The sequence below is a fragment of the Salvelinus namaycush genome, chromosome 2 (assembly GCF_016432855.1).
Source record: "Salvelinus namaycush isolate Seneca chromosome 2, SaNama_1.0, whole genome shotgun sequence".
Classification (NCBI taxonomy): domain Eukaryota; kingdom Metazoa; phylum Chordata; class Actinopteri; order Salmoniformes; family Salmonidae; genus Salvelinus; species Salvelinus namaycush.
Window position 1 is genome coordinate 41,830,341 of NC_052308.1, and position 19,770 is coordinate 41,850,110.

Here is a 19,770-nt window from a genome sequence, read left to right on the forward strand (position 1 = left end):
TGTCCTCCACAATTTGTCCTCCGCCCCATGGGTCTCCCAGTCGCAGCCAGCTACGACAGAGCCTGGACTCGACCCAGAATCTCTAGTGGCACAGCTAGCACTGCGATGCAGTGCCTTAGACCACTCGGGAGGCCCATGTATCTCTATGCTGACAACACCATAGAATTACAGTAATTTAATAATTTCTCTGTGGACAACCCTTTCTTCAGTTTGGGCCTGGGAAATGACCTTGCTTGCGCTTAAGTGGCATAATTGCTGGGAGAAATGGAGGGAATGCTTTAAATTAATGAATTTCAGACCATTCATTTAATTGAGTTACTGAACCGATATACACTGAGTATACAAAACATTAGGAACACCACTCTTTCCATGATATTGACTGACCAGGTGAGTTCAGGTGAAAGCTATAATCCCTTATTGATGTCACTTGTTAAATACACTTCAATCAGTGTAGATGAATGGGAGGAGACAGGTTAAAGAAGGATTTTTAAGCCTTGAGACAACTGAGACATGGATTGTGTATGTGTGCCATTCAGAGGGTGAGTGGGCAAGACAAAATATTTAAATCTCTTTGAACAGGGTATGGTAGTAGGTGCCAGGCACAACGGTTTGAGTGTGTCAAGAACTGCATCGCTACTGGGTTTTTCACGCTCAACAGTATCAAGAATGCTCCACCACCCAAAGGACGTCCAGCCAACTTGACACAACTGTGGGAAGCATTGGAGTCAACATGGGCCAGCATCCCTGTGGAACGCTTTCGACACCTTGTAGAGTCCATGCCATGATTAATTGAGGCCGCTCTGAGGGCAAAAGTGTGTGAACCATGATAGATCCTTTGGGATGAGGACACTGAGAAACTTGAAGCTCTTGACCAGCTCCACTACAGCCCCGTCGATGGAAATGGGGGCGTGATCAGCCCTCCATTTCCTGTAGTCCATGATCAGCTCCTTTGTGTGGTGGTTGTCCTCGCACCACACTAACAGGTCTCTGACCTCTTCCCTATGGACTGTTTCATGGTCGTCGGTGATCAGGCCTGCCACCGTTGTCTTCAGCAAACTTAATGATCGTGTTGGATTTGTACACAGCCACACATTTATGGGTGAACAGGGAGTACAGAAGGAGACTAAGCAAGCAGCCCTGAGGGGCCCCCGTGTTGAGGGTCACAGTGGCGGATGTGTTGTTGCCTACCCTCACCACCTGGGGCCGGCCCCTCAGGAAGTCCAGGATCCAGTTGCAGAGGAAGATGTTCAGTCCCAAGGTCCGTAGCTTAGTGATGAGCTTGGAGGGCACTATGGTGTTGAAGGCTGAGCTGTAGTCAATGAACAACATTCTCACATAGGTGTTGGGCAGTGTGGAGGGCAATAGAGATTGCCCCATCTGTGGATCTGTTGCGGCGGTATGCAAATTGAAGTGGGTCCAGGGTGTCTGAGAAGATGGTGTTGATGTGAGCCGTGACCAGCCCTTCAAAGCATTTCATGGCTACAGATGTGAGGGCTATGTGGCGATATTCATTTAGACAGGTTACCTTGGCGTTCTTGGGCACAAGGACTATGGTGGTGTGCTTGAAACATGTAGGTATTACAGACTGCATCAGGGAGAGGTTGAAAATGTCAGTGAAGACACTTGTCAGCTGGTCAGTGTATGCTCGTGAGTATGCATCCCGGTAATCCATCTGGCCCTGCGGCCTTGTGAATGTCCCTGCGGCCTTGTGAATGTTAACCTGTTTAAAAGTCTTACTCACATGGCCTAACTTTTATTGACAATTTTGACACTTTTTGGTAACAAAAATATGCTCTACGGGGATGATGTACTCCACCCAAACCATCTCGGAGCCTGGACCCGACCTTTCAAGGCCGCGTTAAGATATTGACTCCGAGACATACCAAGCCCCACTCATATATCTCCCATCCTCTCTAAGCGTTACTGTTGGGGGTGCTGTCAGTTGTAATCTTGTACCCATTAGTTTGAGCTCCTCTTAGTTCTGCTATTGTCAGCTCAAGAGAGGAGTATGTGGTCTGCTCACCCAGTGCTTTTAGTTCAAATGAGAATTCCATAAACTTGAATACCCCCTCGGTTTTCAAATCACGTAGAGGGCTTGGGCTGTTGCAGGATAGCAACCAAAGCCCATGTCAGTCAGTTTATAGCATTCCATCATTGGTTACTCTGAGAGTTCCTCATATTGACATTGGCTGCGGCCTCAGACCCTATGGTGCTAACCTTGGAAAAGTAACTCCAATTTCTTCTCCTTTCTCTATTACTAATGGGGATAGACCAAATGGTGCGGTTCTATGCGAACGTATAGCCATACCAACTATTTCAATATCAACCATCAGACAGGGCCTGCAACCGCCTATTGAGCATAGCTTGTTTGAGCTGGAGTTCCCATGTGACTTAAAAAATCGTAAAGGACTTGGGTTGATGTATCGGAACATCGGGCGCTTGCCTCCTGAACTGGATTACATTAATGATCTGGGCTATTCCGGACATTCTGGTATTGACTGAAAGTTGGATCTCTGGGGACATTCTGGACTCTGATATAAATATTTAGGGTTATGTGTTCAGAGCTGACAGACAGGGTAGAGGTGGTGGAGTGGCCATTTTTATTTAAAAAAAAAAAATGTTTAATCTGTCTCTCTACTGAAATCCATTTCCCTTGCCCAATAATTTAAGCTAAAATCTTGTAGCTTTTGTCTGGGGAAAAATGTATCCATAGGGGTGTACCGTCCTCCTTCGGCTAACCTTTGTGCACTCGAGAAGTTAACTAGTTTGTTGTCTTCTTTTACAAAATTAGAAGTTATTGTCCTGGGTGACCTGAATTATGATTGGGAAATGCAGGCTTCAGACCATCTAAAAACCATGTATAAGGATCTAAACCGAACCCAGCTGGTGACTAAGCCTACACGGCCCAACCCTAAAGATCCTTCAAAGTCAACTCTGATTGATGTTACCGTCTTCTACTGGTCTCTTCGCACAAGACATTAGTGACCATTGCCCAGTTGTTTGTGTTAGAGATGTGAGAATACAAAAATCTAAGCCTTGTGTCATCACAAAGAGGAACTTAAAAAACCTCAGTGAACAGGCTTTCTTACGGTCTTTATTTTATTGACCTTGATTGTATTTTCTGGCTAAATTCTGGAAAACTGTCAAATCCCTGAAGGGTTCTACTTTCCTCCTCTCTGCCACAACAAATTAATTCAGACACTGGCCTCATTACAGAAAAAAATGCCATCATTGATGCATGTAATCACCATTTTATTTCAGCGGGCTATCTCTTTGAAAGGAACTTCTAAGCCTATTCAAAATGATATTGGGTTGGATGCTGATAATTCAGCAAATTTCTCCTATCAGAGAAATGATAGTGAAAGCTTTTTTTAGGCTATTTACAGAAAAAGTAAAGTCCTGGATGCTTTGCTAGCAACAGACAACAATAAATCCACAGGGGGCGACCAATTGGATCCTGGTCTGCTTACGTGTGCAGCGCCCATCATTATTGGCTCAATAACCCTCATGTTTTATTTAACATTGTTATCAGGAAATATTCCAAGTATGGAAATCAGCTCTTGTGCTGCCACTCCATAAGGGCGGTGATAGTAGTGATCTTAATCATTATCGCCCCATTTCAAGACTTCCTTGTCCAGCTAAGATTCTCTAATCCTTGGTAATATACAACTTTTCTCTTTTTATCTGAGAAATGTATTTTTTATGTAAACCAATCAGGGTTTAGGCCTGGGCATAGCACCATTACAGCAACCACTTTAGTTGTTAATGATCTTGTCAATGCTTTAGACACTCAAATGAAATGTGCTGCTTTGTTTGTGGACCTGTCAAAAGCTTTTGATACTGTTGATCATGCTATTTTATTGACTAAGTTGTCCTAGATAGGCCTGAATTCTGATGCCTGTTCATGGTTTCATGATTATCTTTGTGACAGAACTCAGGCCATCGTGATTGATGGGGTTGAGTCTGAATTTCTTGCTGTGTCAGAGTCGTGTGTATAGGTGGCAGGGAAGTCAGGCGCAGGAGAGTCAAACGGAGTGTAAAATGGAGTCTTTTAATGAATGTCCAAGTACATGCTCCATAACACTAATAAGAAACGAACATAAACAAATATGGGTACGAAGACCCGTCGCGCACCTATACACATAAAAAACAATACTAACAAGAAACAATCTCTGACAAAGACATGAGGGGAAACAGAGGGTTAAATACACAAGAGGTAATGGATGGGATTGAAAACAGGTGTGTGGGAAGACAAGACAAAACCAATGGAAAATGAAAAATGGATCGATGATGGCTAGAAGACCGGTGACGTCGACCGCCGAACACCGCCCGAACAAGGAGAGGCAACGACTTCGGCAGAAGTCGTGACATGCTGCATAAAGCTGTACCACAGGGGTCAATTTTAGGACCTGTTCTCTTCACTATTTATATAAACACTGTTGGTCAATCTGGTAAAAATGGTCAACTTAATCTATATGCAGGTGATACTATTATGTATACTATTTTTTTTAAATATATATATATATACACTGCTCAAAAAAATAAAGGTAACACTAAAATAACACATCCTAGATCTGAATGAATGAAATATTCTTATTAAATACTTTTTTCTTTACATAGTTGAATGTGCTGACAACAAAATCACACAAAAATTATCCATGGAAATTAAATTTATCAACCCATGGAGGTCTGGATTTGGAGTCACCCTCAAAATTAAAGTGGAAAACCACACTACAGGCTGATCCAACTTTGATGTAATGTCCTTAAAACAAGTCAAAATGAGGCTCAGTAGTGTGTGTGGCCTCCACGTGCCTGTATGACCTCTCTACAACGCCTGGGCATGCTCCTGATGAGGTGGCGGATGGTCTCCTGAGGGATCTCCTCCCAGACCTGGACTAAAGCATCCGCCAACTCCTGGACAGTCTGTGGTGCAAAGTGGCGTTGGTGGATGGAGCGAGACATGATGTCCCAGATGTGCTCAATTGGATTCAGGTCTGGGGAACGGGCGGGCCAGTCCATAGCATCAATGCCTTCCTCTTGCAGGAACTGCTGACACACTCCAGCCACATGAGGTCTAGCATTGTCTTGCATTAGGAGGAACCCAGGGCCAACCGCACCAGCATATGGTCTCACAAGGGGTCTGAGGATCTCATCTCGGTACCTAATGGCAGTCAGGCTACCTCTGGCGAGCACAAGGAGGGCTGTGCGGCCACCCAAAGAAATGCCACCCCACACCATGACTGACCCACCGCCAAACCGGTCATGCTGGAGGATGTTGCAGGCAGCAGAACGTTCTCCACGGCGTCTCCAGACTCTGTCACTTCTGTCACATGTGCGTGTGAACCTGCTTTCATCTGTGAAGAGCACAGGGCGCCAGTGGCGAATTTGCCAATCTTGGTGTTCTCTGGCAAATGCCAAACGTCCTGCACGGTGTTGGGCTGTAAGCACAACCCCCACCTGTGGACGTCGGGCCCTCATACCACCCTCATGGAGTCTGTTTCTGACCGTTTGAGCAGACACATGCACATTTGTGGCCTGCTGGAGGTCATTTTGCAGGGCTCTGGCAGTGCTCCTCCTTGCACAAAAGCGGAGGTAGCGGTCCTGCTGCTGGGTTGTTGCCCTCCTACGGCCTCCTCCACGTCTCCTGATGTACTGGCCTGTCTCCTGGTAGCGCCTCCATGCTCTGGACACTACTCTGACAGACACAGCAAACCTTCTTGCCACAGCTCGCATTGATGTGCCATCCTGGATGAGCTGCACTACCTGAGCCACTTGTGTGGGTTGTAGACTCCGTCTCATGCTACCACTGGAGTGAAAACACCGCCAGCATTCAAAAGTGACCAAAACATCAGCCAGGAAGCATAGGAACTGAGAAGTGGTCTGTGGTCACCACCTGCAGAACCACTCCTTTATTGGGGGTGTCTTGCTAATTGCCTATAATTTCCACCTGTTGTCTATTCCATTTGCACAACAGCATGTGAAATTTAATGTCAATCAGTGTTGCTTCCTAAGTGGACAGTTTGATTTCACAGAAGTGTGATTGACTTGGAGTTACATTGTGTTGTTTAAGTGTTCCCTTTATTTTTTTGAGCAGTGTATATTTTTCACCTTTATTTAACCAGGTAGGCAAGTTGAGAACAAGTTCTCATTTACAATTGCGACCTGGCCAAGATAAAGCAAAGCAGTTCGCCACATACAACAACAGAGTTACACATGGAGTAAAACAAACATACAGTCAATAATACAGTAGAAAAATAAGTCTATATACAATGTGAGCAAATGAGGTGAGATATGGGAGGTAAAGGCAAAAAAGGCCATGGTGGCGAAGTAAATACAATATAGCAAGTAAAACTATTGCCTTGACTGTTGATCTGGCTGTGTCAAAACTACAGTCAGATTTTATAGCTATGCAGGAATCCTTTACGGATTTAAAACGTGTGCTTAATGGGGGGGAAAATAAAATGTATGTTGTTTTAAAACTCTCGTAAGAATGTTTTGCATGTTCACTCATTAGATGGTTCTCCAATTGAACGTGTTCCTGCATATACAGTACCAGTCAAAAGTTTGGACACACCTACTCATTCAAGGGTTTTTCTTTATTTTTATTATTTTCTACATTGTAGAATAATAGTGAAGACATTAAAACTATGAAATAACACATATGGAATCATGTAGTAACCAAAGAATTGTTAAAGTGATCTAAATATATTATATATTTGAGACTCTTCAAAGTAGCCACCCTTTGCCTTGATGACAGCTTTGCACACTCTTGGCAATCTCTCAAAAAGCTTCACCTGGAATGCTTTTCAATCAACAGGTGTGCCTTGTTAAAAGTGAATGTGAAAACTGGATCCTGGACTTCCTGACGGGCCACCCCCAGGTGGTAAGGGTAGGCAACCTCTGCTACGTTGCTCCTAAGCACTGGGGCCCCTCAGGGGCGTGTGCTCAGTCCCCTCCTGTTCTCCCTGTTCACCCACGACTGCGTGGCCAAACAACTACAACACCATCAAGTTTGCTGACTACACAACGATGAGACAGCCTATAGGGAGGAGGTCCGAGACCTGGCAGTGTGGTGCCAGGACAACAACCTCTCTTTCAATGTGAGCAAGACAAAGGAGCTGATCGTAGACTACAGGAAAAGGCGGGCCGAACAGGCCCCCATTAACATTGAAGGGGTTGTAGTGGAGCTGGTCGAGAGTTTCAAGTTCCTTGGTGTCCACATCACCAATGAACTTTCATGGTCCAAACGCACTAAGACAGTCGTGAAGAGGACACGACAACACCCTTTTCCTTCTCAGGAGACTGAAAAGATTTGGCATGGGTCCCGAGATCCTCAAAGTTCTACAGCTGCACCATTGAGAGCATCCTGACGGGTTGCATCACCGCCTGATATGGTAACTGCTCGGCATCTGACCGTAAGGCGCTACAGAGGGTAGTGTGTATGGCCCAGTACATCACTGGGGCCAAGCTTCCTGCCATCCAGGACCTATACACTAGGCGGTGTCAGAGGAAAGGCCAAACAATTGTCAAAGACTCCAGTCACCCAAGTCATAGACTGTTTTCTCTGCTACCGCACGGCAAGCGGTACCAGAGCGCCAAGTCTAGGATCAAAAGGCTCCTTAACAGCTTCTACCCCCCCAATTCGTTTTTTACACTGCTGCTACTCGCCGTTTACTATCTATGCATAGTCACTTCACTCCTACCTACATGTGCAATATACCTCGACTAACCTGTACCCCCTCACATTGACTCGGTACCCCCTGTATATAGCCTCATTTTGTTACTTTTTATTATTTTTTACTTTAGTTTATTGGGAAAATATTTTCTTAACTCTTTCTTGAACGGCACTGTTGGTTAAGTAAGTAAGCATTTCACAGTAAGGTCTACACATGTTGTATTTGGCGCAGGTGACAAATAGTTTGATTTGAGAAAGTTGGGGGGAAAAAAGCTCACACTCTGTTCCTTGCCTCAGGCTGTACATGCTGTTCTCCAAGTGATCATATTTTCACTCATCAGTCTATTCTCAATTGAATCTGATCTTTGCTGATAGGTCAAATTAGTTTAGATTTAGAGTGGTCCTTTGTCAAATGGGCAGGAACAGGGGCAGGTGAATGTCATAAATGTCATCAGTATTCACTCCATTAGCGAATGGAGGCCACTTTCCTGCTGGTTCATTTTTCACTCATGTTGGGTAGGCTATTCCGGTTATTTCACTTCATGCATCAACCACTGTTTGAGGAGCATGCAGCCTCTCACCAACAACAGGTGATATTCCACCCAAACTCTGTATGCCATGGGCTCTCCAACCCTGTTCCTGCAGCTACCCAGTGCTTCATTTGGGGAACTAAGTGAAGTCTGTCCGGGAACATCAATAGTAACATGTTTTCACAACCTAAACATTTAAACTTTTGACAGACCCTCTTTCTGCGCGCTTGAGAATGGAATGAAGGAGATATTCTGTAGTTAAAGGTAATGTGTCAGCCTATTATTTATGGAAATATAAAAATGTCTTATTACTAGGCTATTCAAAATCAAATACAAATTCTTGCTAGGCCTAATTTTAGGCTACTCTGAATTTGTTTAAATTAGGCTACCAGTTATAAACCAAAGATATTAAAACAGTTTTTATGTTTTTCTGCCTTGCTTAAAAACTTCTTTACGCACGGATCCCTTTAGCGGGATCATTTTCGTAAACAACCTCTGAATTGCAGAGCGCCAAATATTTAAATAAAATACTAAAAATATTTATAATCATGAAATCACAAGTGAAATATACCAAAACACAGCTTAGCTTGTTGTTAAGCCACCTATCATGTCAGATTTTGAAACTTAAACTATGTCTAAAGCCTGGTCACAGCCTGAGGAAGCCATTGGAAAAGGAATCTGGTCGATACCCCTTTAAATGGAGGATGGGCAAGCAATGGAACAGGGATTTTTCCAAATAAAAGGCACTTCCGGGTTGGATTTCCTCAGGTTTTCGCCTGTTATAACTCACAGACAATGTTTTGACAGTTTTGGAAACTTTAGAGTGTTTTCTATCCTAATCTGTCAATTATATGCATATTCTAGCATCTGGGCCTGAGAAAATACTCCATTTACCTTGGGAACGTTATTTTTCCAAACATAAAAATAGTGCCCCCTAGCTGAAAGAGGTTAATATGTGTAGGCTATGTATTATATTATAACAATCATTCTTTTAATTCTGGTTTTCTTTCAGACTTGGGCTCATATATGCTTAAACTTATGCTATGCTTAAACTTTAACATGCATATGGTGTTTTGAATTAATTATCAACTTAGAAAGCACTGTCCAGGCCGTTGTGTTAGGCTTTGAAACATCGTTCACATTGACCACGTTTTCCACTCAGTTTCAACCTGTTGTAGAATTTCTTTCTTCAAATTGGTCAATCACAGTGAGGTGAGTTTGATGTGATTTTCGATTGCATTTGCATTGATGTCAAAGTGGTTAGAGGGACAATAGAGCCCTGAGTGCCAGGCCATTAGTGACCTGACAATTGTTAGCGAGTTGGGTACTACTAACATGTGCATAAGAGGAGATTACCGTGACTCAATGGCCACGTGGAATTTTACTGCGGTCCTGACTCATGACTGCCAGTGTGACGGTAATATGGTCACCGCAACAGCCCTAGGTGAGAGGTTTTGGGGGCATGATCTGTGTGCATCTGAAACGTTCTCAGTCATCATTATTCACAATTCATGCATGATTATCCATTCATGTAGAAGTGTTCAGAAACATATTATATTATTACCTACAATAAAGGTGACTCCCCTCCTCAAATCGTTGGGGCATGGACCATGTTGACTCCAATGCACACTTTTGATTAAATGTAATGCACTTTCAAAAGGGGTGGACTAGATTAAAGTGCATTTGTTTTTAAACGGTGAAACATGCTCTCAAATAAAAGGGGAAATTATGTGCTTTTGATCTCAAATCTAAAATGGTGGACTATAGAGACATTAAGAGTTTTAGCTTCACTGTCCAAATAAATACATACAGGAGTGTATATACAGTGCCTTCAGAAAGTATTCACACCCCTTGACTTTTTCCACGTTTTTTTGTGTTACAAAGTGGGATTAAAATAGATTTGTCATTTTTGTTCAACGATCTACCTAAAATACTCTGTCAAAGTGGAAGAAAAATTATAAATATTTGTTTAAATAAATGTAAAATAAAACAAATCTTGATTAGATATGTATTCAATCCCCTGAGTCAATGCATGTTAGAATCATCTTTGGCAGCGATTTCAGCTGGGAGTTTTTCTGGGTAAATCTAACAGCTTTGCACACCTGGATTGTACAATATTTGCACATTTTATTCTTTATAAAAAAAAAACTGTCAAGTTGGTTGTTGATCATTGCTAGACAGCCATTTTCAAGTCTTGCCATAGATCTTCAAGTCGATTTAAGACAAAACTGTAACTAGGCCACTCGGGAACATTCAACATCATCTTGATAAGCAACTTTAGTGTATATTTGACCTTGTGTTTTAGCTTATTGTCCTGCTGAAGGGTGAATTTGTTTCCCAGTGTCTGTTGGAAAGCAGACTGGACCAGGTTTTCCTCTACGATTTTGCCTGTGCTTAGCTCCATTCTGTTTCTTTTTATCTTCAAAAACTCCCTAGTCCTTGTCGATTACAAGCTTTACCCATAACATGATGCAGCCATCACCAGTACTCAGTGGTGTGTTGTTGGATTTGGCCAAAACATTGCATTCAGGACATAAAGTACATTTCTTTTCCACATTTTTTGCAGTTTTAATTTACTGCCTTATTGGAATATTTGTATTCTGTACTGGCTTCCTTCTTTGCACTCTGTCATTTATGTTAGTATTGTGGAGTAACTACTATGATGTTGAGCCATCCTCAGTTATCTCATCCATTAAACTCTGTAACTGTTTTCAAATCACCATTTGCCTCACCATTTGCCTTTGCCCCATCCTCACTGGCAACTGATTTAGGAAGGGTACCTGTGTCTTTTTTGTGACTGGGTGTATTGATACACCATCCAAAGTGTAAAATTAATAAGTGCACCATGCTCAAAGAGATATTCAATGTATGTTTTTTTTTTATACCCATCTACCAATAGATGCCATTCTTTGCGAACCATAGGAAAACCTCCCAGGTTTTCATGGTTGAATTTGTGCTTGAAATTCACTGCTCGACTTAGGGACCTCACAGATAATTGTATGTGCGGGGTACAGAAATGGGGTAGTCATTTCAAAATAATGTTAAACGCTATTATTGCACACAGAGTGAGTCCATGCAGCGTATGATGGTACTTGTTCAGCACATTTTTATTCTCCTGAGAAAGTCAAGGAGTGTGAATGCTTTCTGAAGGCACTGGATGTGGCTCTGAATGTTAATGCACCAAATTGCCTGTTCTCATGTACACTGCTCTCTTTCTTCCCAGATGATCTCGACCGTTCCCCAATACATTCATACAGCATTATTACAGGGTGTATAACTACTCCTACTGTGCTGAGTGAGATAAATGTTTTTTCAAACGTTCTCTCTTCCTCTCTCCTCCAGCTGATCACAGCCATCCCCACCCACCGCCTGAAGTTCCTGAAGGAGGCTGGCCACGGCACCCATAAGGAGGATGTTCCCGAAAACGAGATGAACGAGGGGGATGATGAGATCGACCATGCTGAGATGGAGCTCCGTAGGGGACAGGTCCTCTGGTTCAGGGGACTCAACCGCATCCAGACTCAGGTACGCACCAGGGGGTCCTCAACTACCATCACCTGCTCTCGCTTTAGCAGCCCCCCTCTCTATCTCCCTCTTTTCCTTCCAGTCCCCTCCAGGGGTTCCGCAGGTATAGGAGGAGAAGAAGAGAGAAGACCATCTATAAGGGGTTGACAGGTTTGGATACTCCTCTACCTCTCTCCCTCCCCTTTCTCCCATCTCTCCCCTCGCCAGCGTTCACAGGTAAAGACCGAGAAGAGATGAGAAGAGCTACAGACTCACTGCATTGTGATGAGAGGAGGGATATACTTCCCCCTTGTCCTCCCTGTTGTGAGGAGCTTTAACCTGCTGTCTGTACTCCAAAGGGAAGAATAAGACAACATATTTCTTCACCGTGACTGTTTTGATAACTGTTGTGCTGGTATGATATGGTTGTTTCAGCCTCCTTTCTTTTAATTCAGTCATTCTAAATTAGCCTGGGTACCAGTCTGTTTAGCTAGCATTGTTTAGATTTCCTGTCACAATGCCACCTCTGTCTCCACTGTCTGTAACTTGTCACCCCTTAGCTGGATAGCTCTCTAACTAAGTGATCCCTAAAATGGTGGGTTGGGAGTCAGGATCCAGATGGGTAATATCAGGAGGAGATCGAGTGTTGCAGGGTAGAAGCTGATCTCGGATCAGTTATGCCTTTTCGATCACAATGAATACGATTATATGGATAGAGGGGAGCTGATCCTACGCCAGCACTCCTCTGAGACGCTTTGTAAATATGGGCGCTGGGATGTAAGGTGTCAGTAGCTCTGGGCCCTCGGGTGGGGGAGTGGAAACCCTACCTAGTCACTTGTGACTCACACACTGGAGGCCTGCCTGTAGCGATAGTCACTACCCACCAACACAACTAGACATATCTCTATATAACCTGATGGAGAGTTATAATGGATGACTCTCAGGATCATACTAATACTGCTGTTGCTGCTACAAAGGATTGTCTCGCTCGCTCGCTCCCTCTCTCGCTCCCTCTCTCGCTTTCTTTCTCTCTCCAACTCTGTTTCACTGTCTCAGTGTACACAGCCTTGGGGTTGAAGAGACTTACTGTGATGGGAGATGGGGAGCAGAAACACACTTTTACTGCCTGTTGCGCACACACACACCATTGGCTAGCTTATATTTAGAGACTGTATTCAAATAGAGCTTTTCACCAGGTCTCCAATTGCGTTATGTAGTGGGACACACACACACACACACACACACACACACACACACACACACACACCCTTTAATTGCCGGGGTACTCCACAGGGTCTCCTTCTCTGTGGGTGTATAGGAAGGAGACACATACACACCCCCGGGGTGGTCACATACATAGAAAAGTCCAAACTTTTGACCTGTGTGTGTTGCATTTAATGCATTTTGTGATGGTAAAACAGTTTCAGTGTAAATTTAAATGACTACAACCAGGTATAAAGTATGTAGAAAAGATAATGGACCTATATATTTATAAGATCATCTTTGAGAACTAATAACCTCCAGAATAAAACCTACACAGTCAGTGAGAATCTGAAATTCCCCAAAATGTCATGGAATGGGGCACTTTCATATTTGAGGCACATGGATAGCAAAAAAGGTCATGGTAAAATGTGCAGAATTGCAAGAAACTGGCTTTCAAACTGCAGGATTTTATCTTGGTTCCATGGCAAAATATGTAGAATTGCGGGAAATTTGCTGCATGCGCCACCACCGCTCAAAGAAATCCGAGTGGCAAGACTGGAGGTGGAGAGGAAGCTGAGGTCCATTGTCTCCATACCCACACACACACACACACAGTGCAGTAGAGATGGCACCACTCCCATGCCCACCAGATTTCACAGCTACTCTTCCTGGGGTCCAGCCAAATGAAGGCAGTTATATATAAATAAAAATGTTACAACACAATAAGTGTGTGCCCTCAGGCCACTACTCTACTGTCACATATCTACAATACAAAATGCAATGTGTGTGTGTCTCTTCACAGTCCCCGCTGTTCCATAAGGTGTAATTTTATCTCTCTTTTTTTTCTCATTTTACTGCTAGCATGAATTAATTCATTTGGAATAGAGTTCCATGTAGTCATGGCTCTATGTAGTACTGTGCACCCCCCATAGACTCTTCTGGATTTGGGGATTGTGAAGAGACCTCTGGTGGCATGTCTTCTGGGGTGTGCATGGGTGTCCAAACTGTGCGCTAGTAGTTTAAACGGACAGCTCGGTGCATTGAACAAGTCAGTACAAGTAGTGATGAAGTCAATCTCTCCTCTACTTTGAGCCAGGAGAGATTTACATGCATATTATTAATGCTAGCTTTACGTGTACATTTAAGGGCCAGACATGCTGCGCTGTTCTGGGCCAATTGTACCTGACCAAACGAATGGACAGTAGTCCGTCTGCAACAAAACTAGGGCCTGTTGGATCTGCCTTGTTGATGGGGATGTTTCGAAAGTGACGCTTTATTATGGACAGACCTCTCCCCATCTTTGCTACTGTTGCAGCAAAACGTTTTGATCATGACAGTTTTTATAATCCAGGGTTACTCCAAGCAGTTTAGTCTCCTCAACTTGCTCAATTTCCACATTGTTCACCACAAGATTTAGTTGAGGTTTAGGGTGTATTGAATGATTTTTCCCAAACACAATGCTTTTATTCTTTGAAACATTTAGAACTAACAGAAGAGAATGTCATGGTTTATTTTCTAGTTGTTTTCCCAAAACAAACCTAAAAGGTGTAGGTGTTCCCCTTTTTAGAATACCTCCTCCTCTCTCTCCATGTGTTTTAGAAGGTCCCATTCTCCCTGACAATTCATCAGCCAAGTTGGGTCCTTTCTTCGGCGCGTGAGCGGGATTCTTAGGCCGTGGCGCTACAATAAAGTGGGCCTATGGAGACATTTCCAGAAGGCGAGCTTTGGTTCGGCAGTGCTGCTCTCCCCTCCTACAGGAGTGAGCTATAGGCAATCGTAGCGCTAGCATGTCCAGCGGCTATTCTGTGTCCCTATGGGCTTCATTAGCCTTCGCTGACGCTGAAACAACATACCTGCAGCAAAACCCCTGTAGAGTGGGCGAAGGATGATTAGCTTGTTGTGTTGTTTGGATGTAAACGTTTACGTCCCTCTCGTACAGCGGGTCAAAAAGAGTTCAGGCTTTCTCAGTCTGCCGTTGGGGGTGCGGAGGGGGGGAGGTGGGTTGCTTAACTTTCTTCTTTTTAACTGTTCCATTATCTACAGGCCTGTGGAAGACTCCAGTCCTATCTCTCTGGTGTCTATTTCTCTCTCTCACTCACTTCCTCTCTTTTTTCTTTCTCGGTCTCTCACACACACACACACACACACACACACACACACACACACACACACACACACACACTCCAGAAGCGTATACTGTTTGTGCACCCTGTAACTGACTAACCTTCTACCCTCTTCTTCAACTGAAATATGCAACTCTTTGTCTCACATTTTTTTCTGAATCTTTCTCTCTTCTTGAATTGGTTGATCTCTCTCTTCTCGTCCTTTTTTAGCCCTCTCTCCCTCTGCTATTGTCCATTAGCTGTAATTATTTTATGATGGAAAGACTCTCAATACGGTTGACCAGAATAATAAATAAATATATGTTTTGTCTTTCATACATTTACATTTAAGTCATTTAGCAGACGCTCTTATCCAGAGCGACTTACAAATTGGAAAGTTCATACATATTCATCCTGGTCCCCCCGTGGGGAATGAACCCACAACCCTGGCGTTGCAAGCGCCATGCTCTACCAACTGAGCCACACGGGACCACACAACACAACACTTCATATTGTGTTTAAGGTATTTAATCGTATGTGTGTAGAACTAAATAACATATTTTACTGTTGACAAATGTTCCTCATTTACTGGGACACAACGCCATAATTGACCGTTCTTATTAGTTTCTTCCAAGTTGGATTCTGTGTCGTTCGAGATTCCCATTCCGACGTTCCACTTCCTCAGTTCAATTTCCCTATTTATCACCCTCTTCCCGTCCTCTCTCCATCCTCCATTTCTCCCTCCATCACACTGATAAAGGAAGCGCTGAGAAGAGATGCAGTCGAGCATTTCTCACTTTCTCCTGGGGAGGGAGGATAGAAGGGAGAAAGGTGTGTGTGGGGGGGGGGGGGTGATGGAGAGAGGCAGTGAGGTAATTAGGTCTTTATCTGCCCCTCTGACTCCCCTCCCTTCCCTCTATCTAATCCTGGTGGGCTGTGTGGTTCGGTTGTGTGTGTGTCAGCACGGCTGGTTAGTCAAACACAACCAGGACATAATTGGCAAGAGGAGGACGACTTCGCACCAAACTTATCAGTGGCCTGTAGGAACACTCTCTGCCGTTTTCATTTGTTTCTCTCCCTCGCTCCTACCAGTGCCCTCAGCCTTTTTCTTCTGTCACAAAATAATATTACCCCTTTCATTCAGTGGCAGGCCTTCCAGTCCTCTCCCTCTCCATTCATCCCGCTCTTCCTCCATCTCTCCAATCCCCCGTTCTGTCCCTTCCAACTAACGATTTAGGGATTTTCTAAATTTTTACAATAACCACTGTCTGCTCTGCCCATACAATGTTTCTTTCTGCTATCTTTCCCTTCCTCTCTTTTTTCTCTCCCTTCTTTCTATCTCTATCTCTCCCTCTCTCCTTGCCCCCTTCTCTCTTTCTTTCTCTCACTTCTTTCTATCTCTATCTCTCCCTCTCTCCTTGCCCCCTTCTCTCTTTCTTTCTCTCCCTACGTCTCTCTGTTTCTTGTGACTGTGCCGTGGGCTGTTTGCAGATGGACGTGGTCTATACGTTCCAGACGGGTCAGGCTCCGGTCCCGGGGGCATTGAGACGCCAGCCCTCTGTGGTCAGCCAGCACAACGACGCCAAAACTGTCTCTAGCCCCACCCACGTAGGGCTTTCCTCTTCCTCCCTGTCTGCCAACTCTGCCGGGGCCCCGCCCCTTCCTGCAGCCGCCACCGCTGCTTCCCCCTCCACTGCAGGCAGTGAGTGAGCGGTTGCGATGGCGACCCCTTAACAACCAGCTATCTTTTCTCTGCCGCCTCCTCCTCCCTCTCCTCCAGTCAGAATGCTGCATGACTGACTGTTTGATTTCTTGATTGAATTGCTGACATGCCGTCATTACCCCACCGTCATTACCCCACAGCCTGCCGATGCCTGCTGACTACTTCCTCTCTCTGATTGTCTTTCTATCTTTCTCTTGTTCTATGCCTGTTTCGTTCCCTTTCTCTCTCATTGTTTTATTTACTCTCTCCTCGGGTTTCACACTCTCCTCGGTTCACTCTGGCTTTCCTATGGCTTTCCCAGTGCATCCTGGGGGTTGGAGTTCTCCAAACTCCTAATATGATCTGCATGTATTAACCCAGGTGAGACCTCGCCGTGAGACGAGATCATCCTAAAATAATTGTCAGGAAGTACAAAGAGCCAAATCTGTCTCAGTCCTAACTCTGAAAATCCTATCATCTGGAATCCTGACGTCCATTTTATTTCCCTGGCTGTGGTTGGTCCGGCAATACAGCGGGCTCGGTAGAGAGATAATTGGACTGGCTAATCTCACACAGGGTATAATCTGAAAAGGTTAAATCGCGCAGGCAGGCCCTAATCTGAGAGGCTGTTATCTGAGGCAGGGCCCAGGAGGTCTCACGAGGGTTAATAGCGAAGGGTTAATTGCATTTTCTAATAACCGTGCATCACTCCATTTCCTGAGCTGCCTCTGCACTTCTCTCTCTGTGTGTCTCTCTGTCTCTCTCTCTCTCTGTCTGTCTCTCGTCTGTCTGTCTCTGTGTGTGGGTGAGTGGGTGCGTGAGCAGTGTTTAGTATTTTTCAGATTCCTACTTCCAGTGGCTACATATCAGAAAGCATGTATCTTCTACCTTCTCTCCAACTGTCACTAAAGACACGTAGTGCATCTTAAAGGGCTTGCCACGGTCACAGTTCATGGGCTGATAGCTTAGCCATCTCCATGTCCAGCCCTGAGGATACATGTGTGGAAAAGGAGAAAGTCAGTGAATGACTGAATGAGTGTGTGAGTGATTGATTCTGTGTCAGAAGTGATGTAGTCATCTGCGTGGTTAGTGTATAGAGAGTCCACTAGTTCTGGTGATGGTGTTGGACTGTTTTAGTAAGAGAGATGAGCTAAGTCGTGTGAGATATGCTAGTCAGCTTCCTCTGTACGGATGAGAGGGACAGAGGGATGGGGGATGACCTTGCCCTTTGCCAGAGGGAGGGATGGAGAGGTGAGAGGGAAGAAAAGGGGGACGTCATTCTTCACACCACGACACAGCACTTCCTCTCCCCCCCCGAGACACACACATGCCGTCTGCCCAGCAACAGAGTACTGAGAGAGACACGCGCACACACACTCTCTCGCACGCACACACACACTCGCTCGCGCGCACACATACACCCTCACACCCTCAGAGGGCCGCAAGGAGATGGCTGACAGATGCTGCAGCTACTCCCTTCTCTCTCCTTCCCCCTTTCTCTCGTTCTCTCACACGCCCTGTCTCTCTTCTCCAGTTGGATGAGGCCCTCTCGTTTTTCTACTTCACATGCATCTTTCTTTCTCCCTTGCCCTCAATCTCTCTTTCTCTGTCTCTCTCGTCTTGTCGTCTTTCTGTCTTCTTCTTCTTCTCTTCCCTCTCTCCTCCCTCTCCCTGTCAGTCCGCTATTCAGGGAGGACTTATGACTCAGTGTGTGTTTTATTACATTTTTTTTTAAAGACTTGGCTGGCAACCCCAGAGCTGACTTCTTCCTCCATGACAGCCTCTGCATCTCACTCTGCTTTTTTTCTCACTAAAAGGGATTTATGGGGAAGGAAGATAGCCATATAGTTCTACCACATTTTGTTATGTAAAAAGGGTGATGGATGCCTGTGGTACACTGGTGTGTCTTCGCAACCGCCAACACGCTCACACGAGAGGCACGCAGAGATCAGATAGATGAGAGGACTTAGAAACCTAGAGAACTACACACAAATGTAGACACACACACACACACATATTAGAGGACTTAAAGCCCCGGGCTTAAGAGGCAAGGTTGCAGAGACACTCGTCACACACTGAGGTTCTGGAGTAAAGGAAGAGGTGGTGCAGGTAACAGATTTGCAAATTGAACTAAAGTCTCTGGAAAACGTGTGAATATGATTTAAATGAAGAAAAGATGATTAGGACTGAAGAATACAGTGTGGAAAATATCTAAATATATGAAATAGGTCATGTAAGACTGAGAATACAAAGTGGAATTGAAGTAGCTGTTCTTTTTTCCCGTAACTCATAGGAATTTGTATCAGCTTTAAGGCTTGTGGAGTGTTGAGTCAAGCTGTCACCTTTTACCTTTCACCCCTGACCCCTATCCCCAATCTATGCACACATTTAGAGCTGCTGGATGGTGGTCGTTTAACATGATCACTTCTTTTTTTCACCCATGACCTTTTCTCCTTTCAATTTTTGACCCAATTGCTGTAGGCCTTGATTCCCAAACCTTTTGCTCTTTTTCTTATTTGTCTTTCACTCTGTTTTCTCTGATACTATTCCCCATGTTGCACTCCTTCATCTCTTGCTTCTCTCGCTCTGCGTATGTATCCATCCTCTCCCACTCATATGTCTCTTTCTACTCCTCTGTCTCCCTCTCTTCTCCCAAGACGCTCTCCTTTCTGACTACAGGGTAACAATAACAGACCAGTCGTTTTCATCTTTGATTTACCATGTTTATTTGTGTGTGTCCGTACGTGTGTGTGTGTGTGACTATTTTCTTCCTGGCACAGAAATGGAGCAATGAAAATGGAAATATCTTTTGTTCGACATCACAATGCTCTCTTAAACAAACACATACACACATAGCCAGAGAAGTCTGCCTGAAATAAGAATTTAAATATCAAGAATCATCACAGAGGTTGGATGCTGATTGGATAGTCTGTAGAGATGAGGTCCACATACAGTCCACCAAAGTGGAGCTCATTTCTCGTCATAATCAGCCGCATCATGCCAGAGAACCCTGTGGAAATGGAAATGATTGGATTTGACCCTTTTTCATTTTTT

General features: G+C 44.4%; 1 protein-coding gene across 1 annotated transcript in view; it reads left to right on the top strand.

The window, feature by feature from the left end:
- The window catches only part of LOC120063037 (plasma membrane calcium-transporting ATPase 1-like), a 168,651-nt gene that overhangs the window by 140,986 nt on the left and 7,895 nt on the right, over nt 1-19,770 (top strand). The window contains exon 21 of the mRNA XM_039013157.1: nt 11,548-11,730. Coding sequence (XP_038869085.1) covers nt 11,548-11,730 — 183 coding nt within the window. The remainder of the gene's footprint in view (nt 1-11,547; nt 11,731-19,770) is intronic.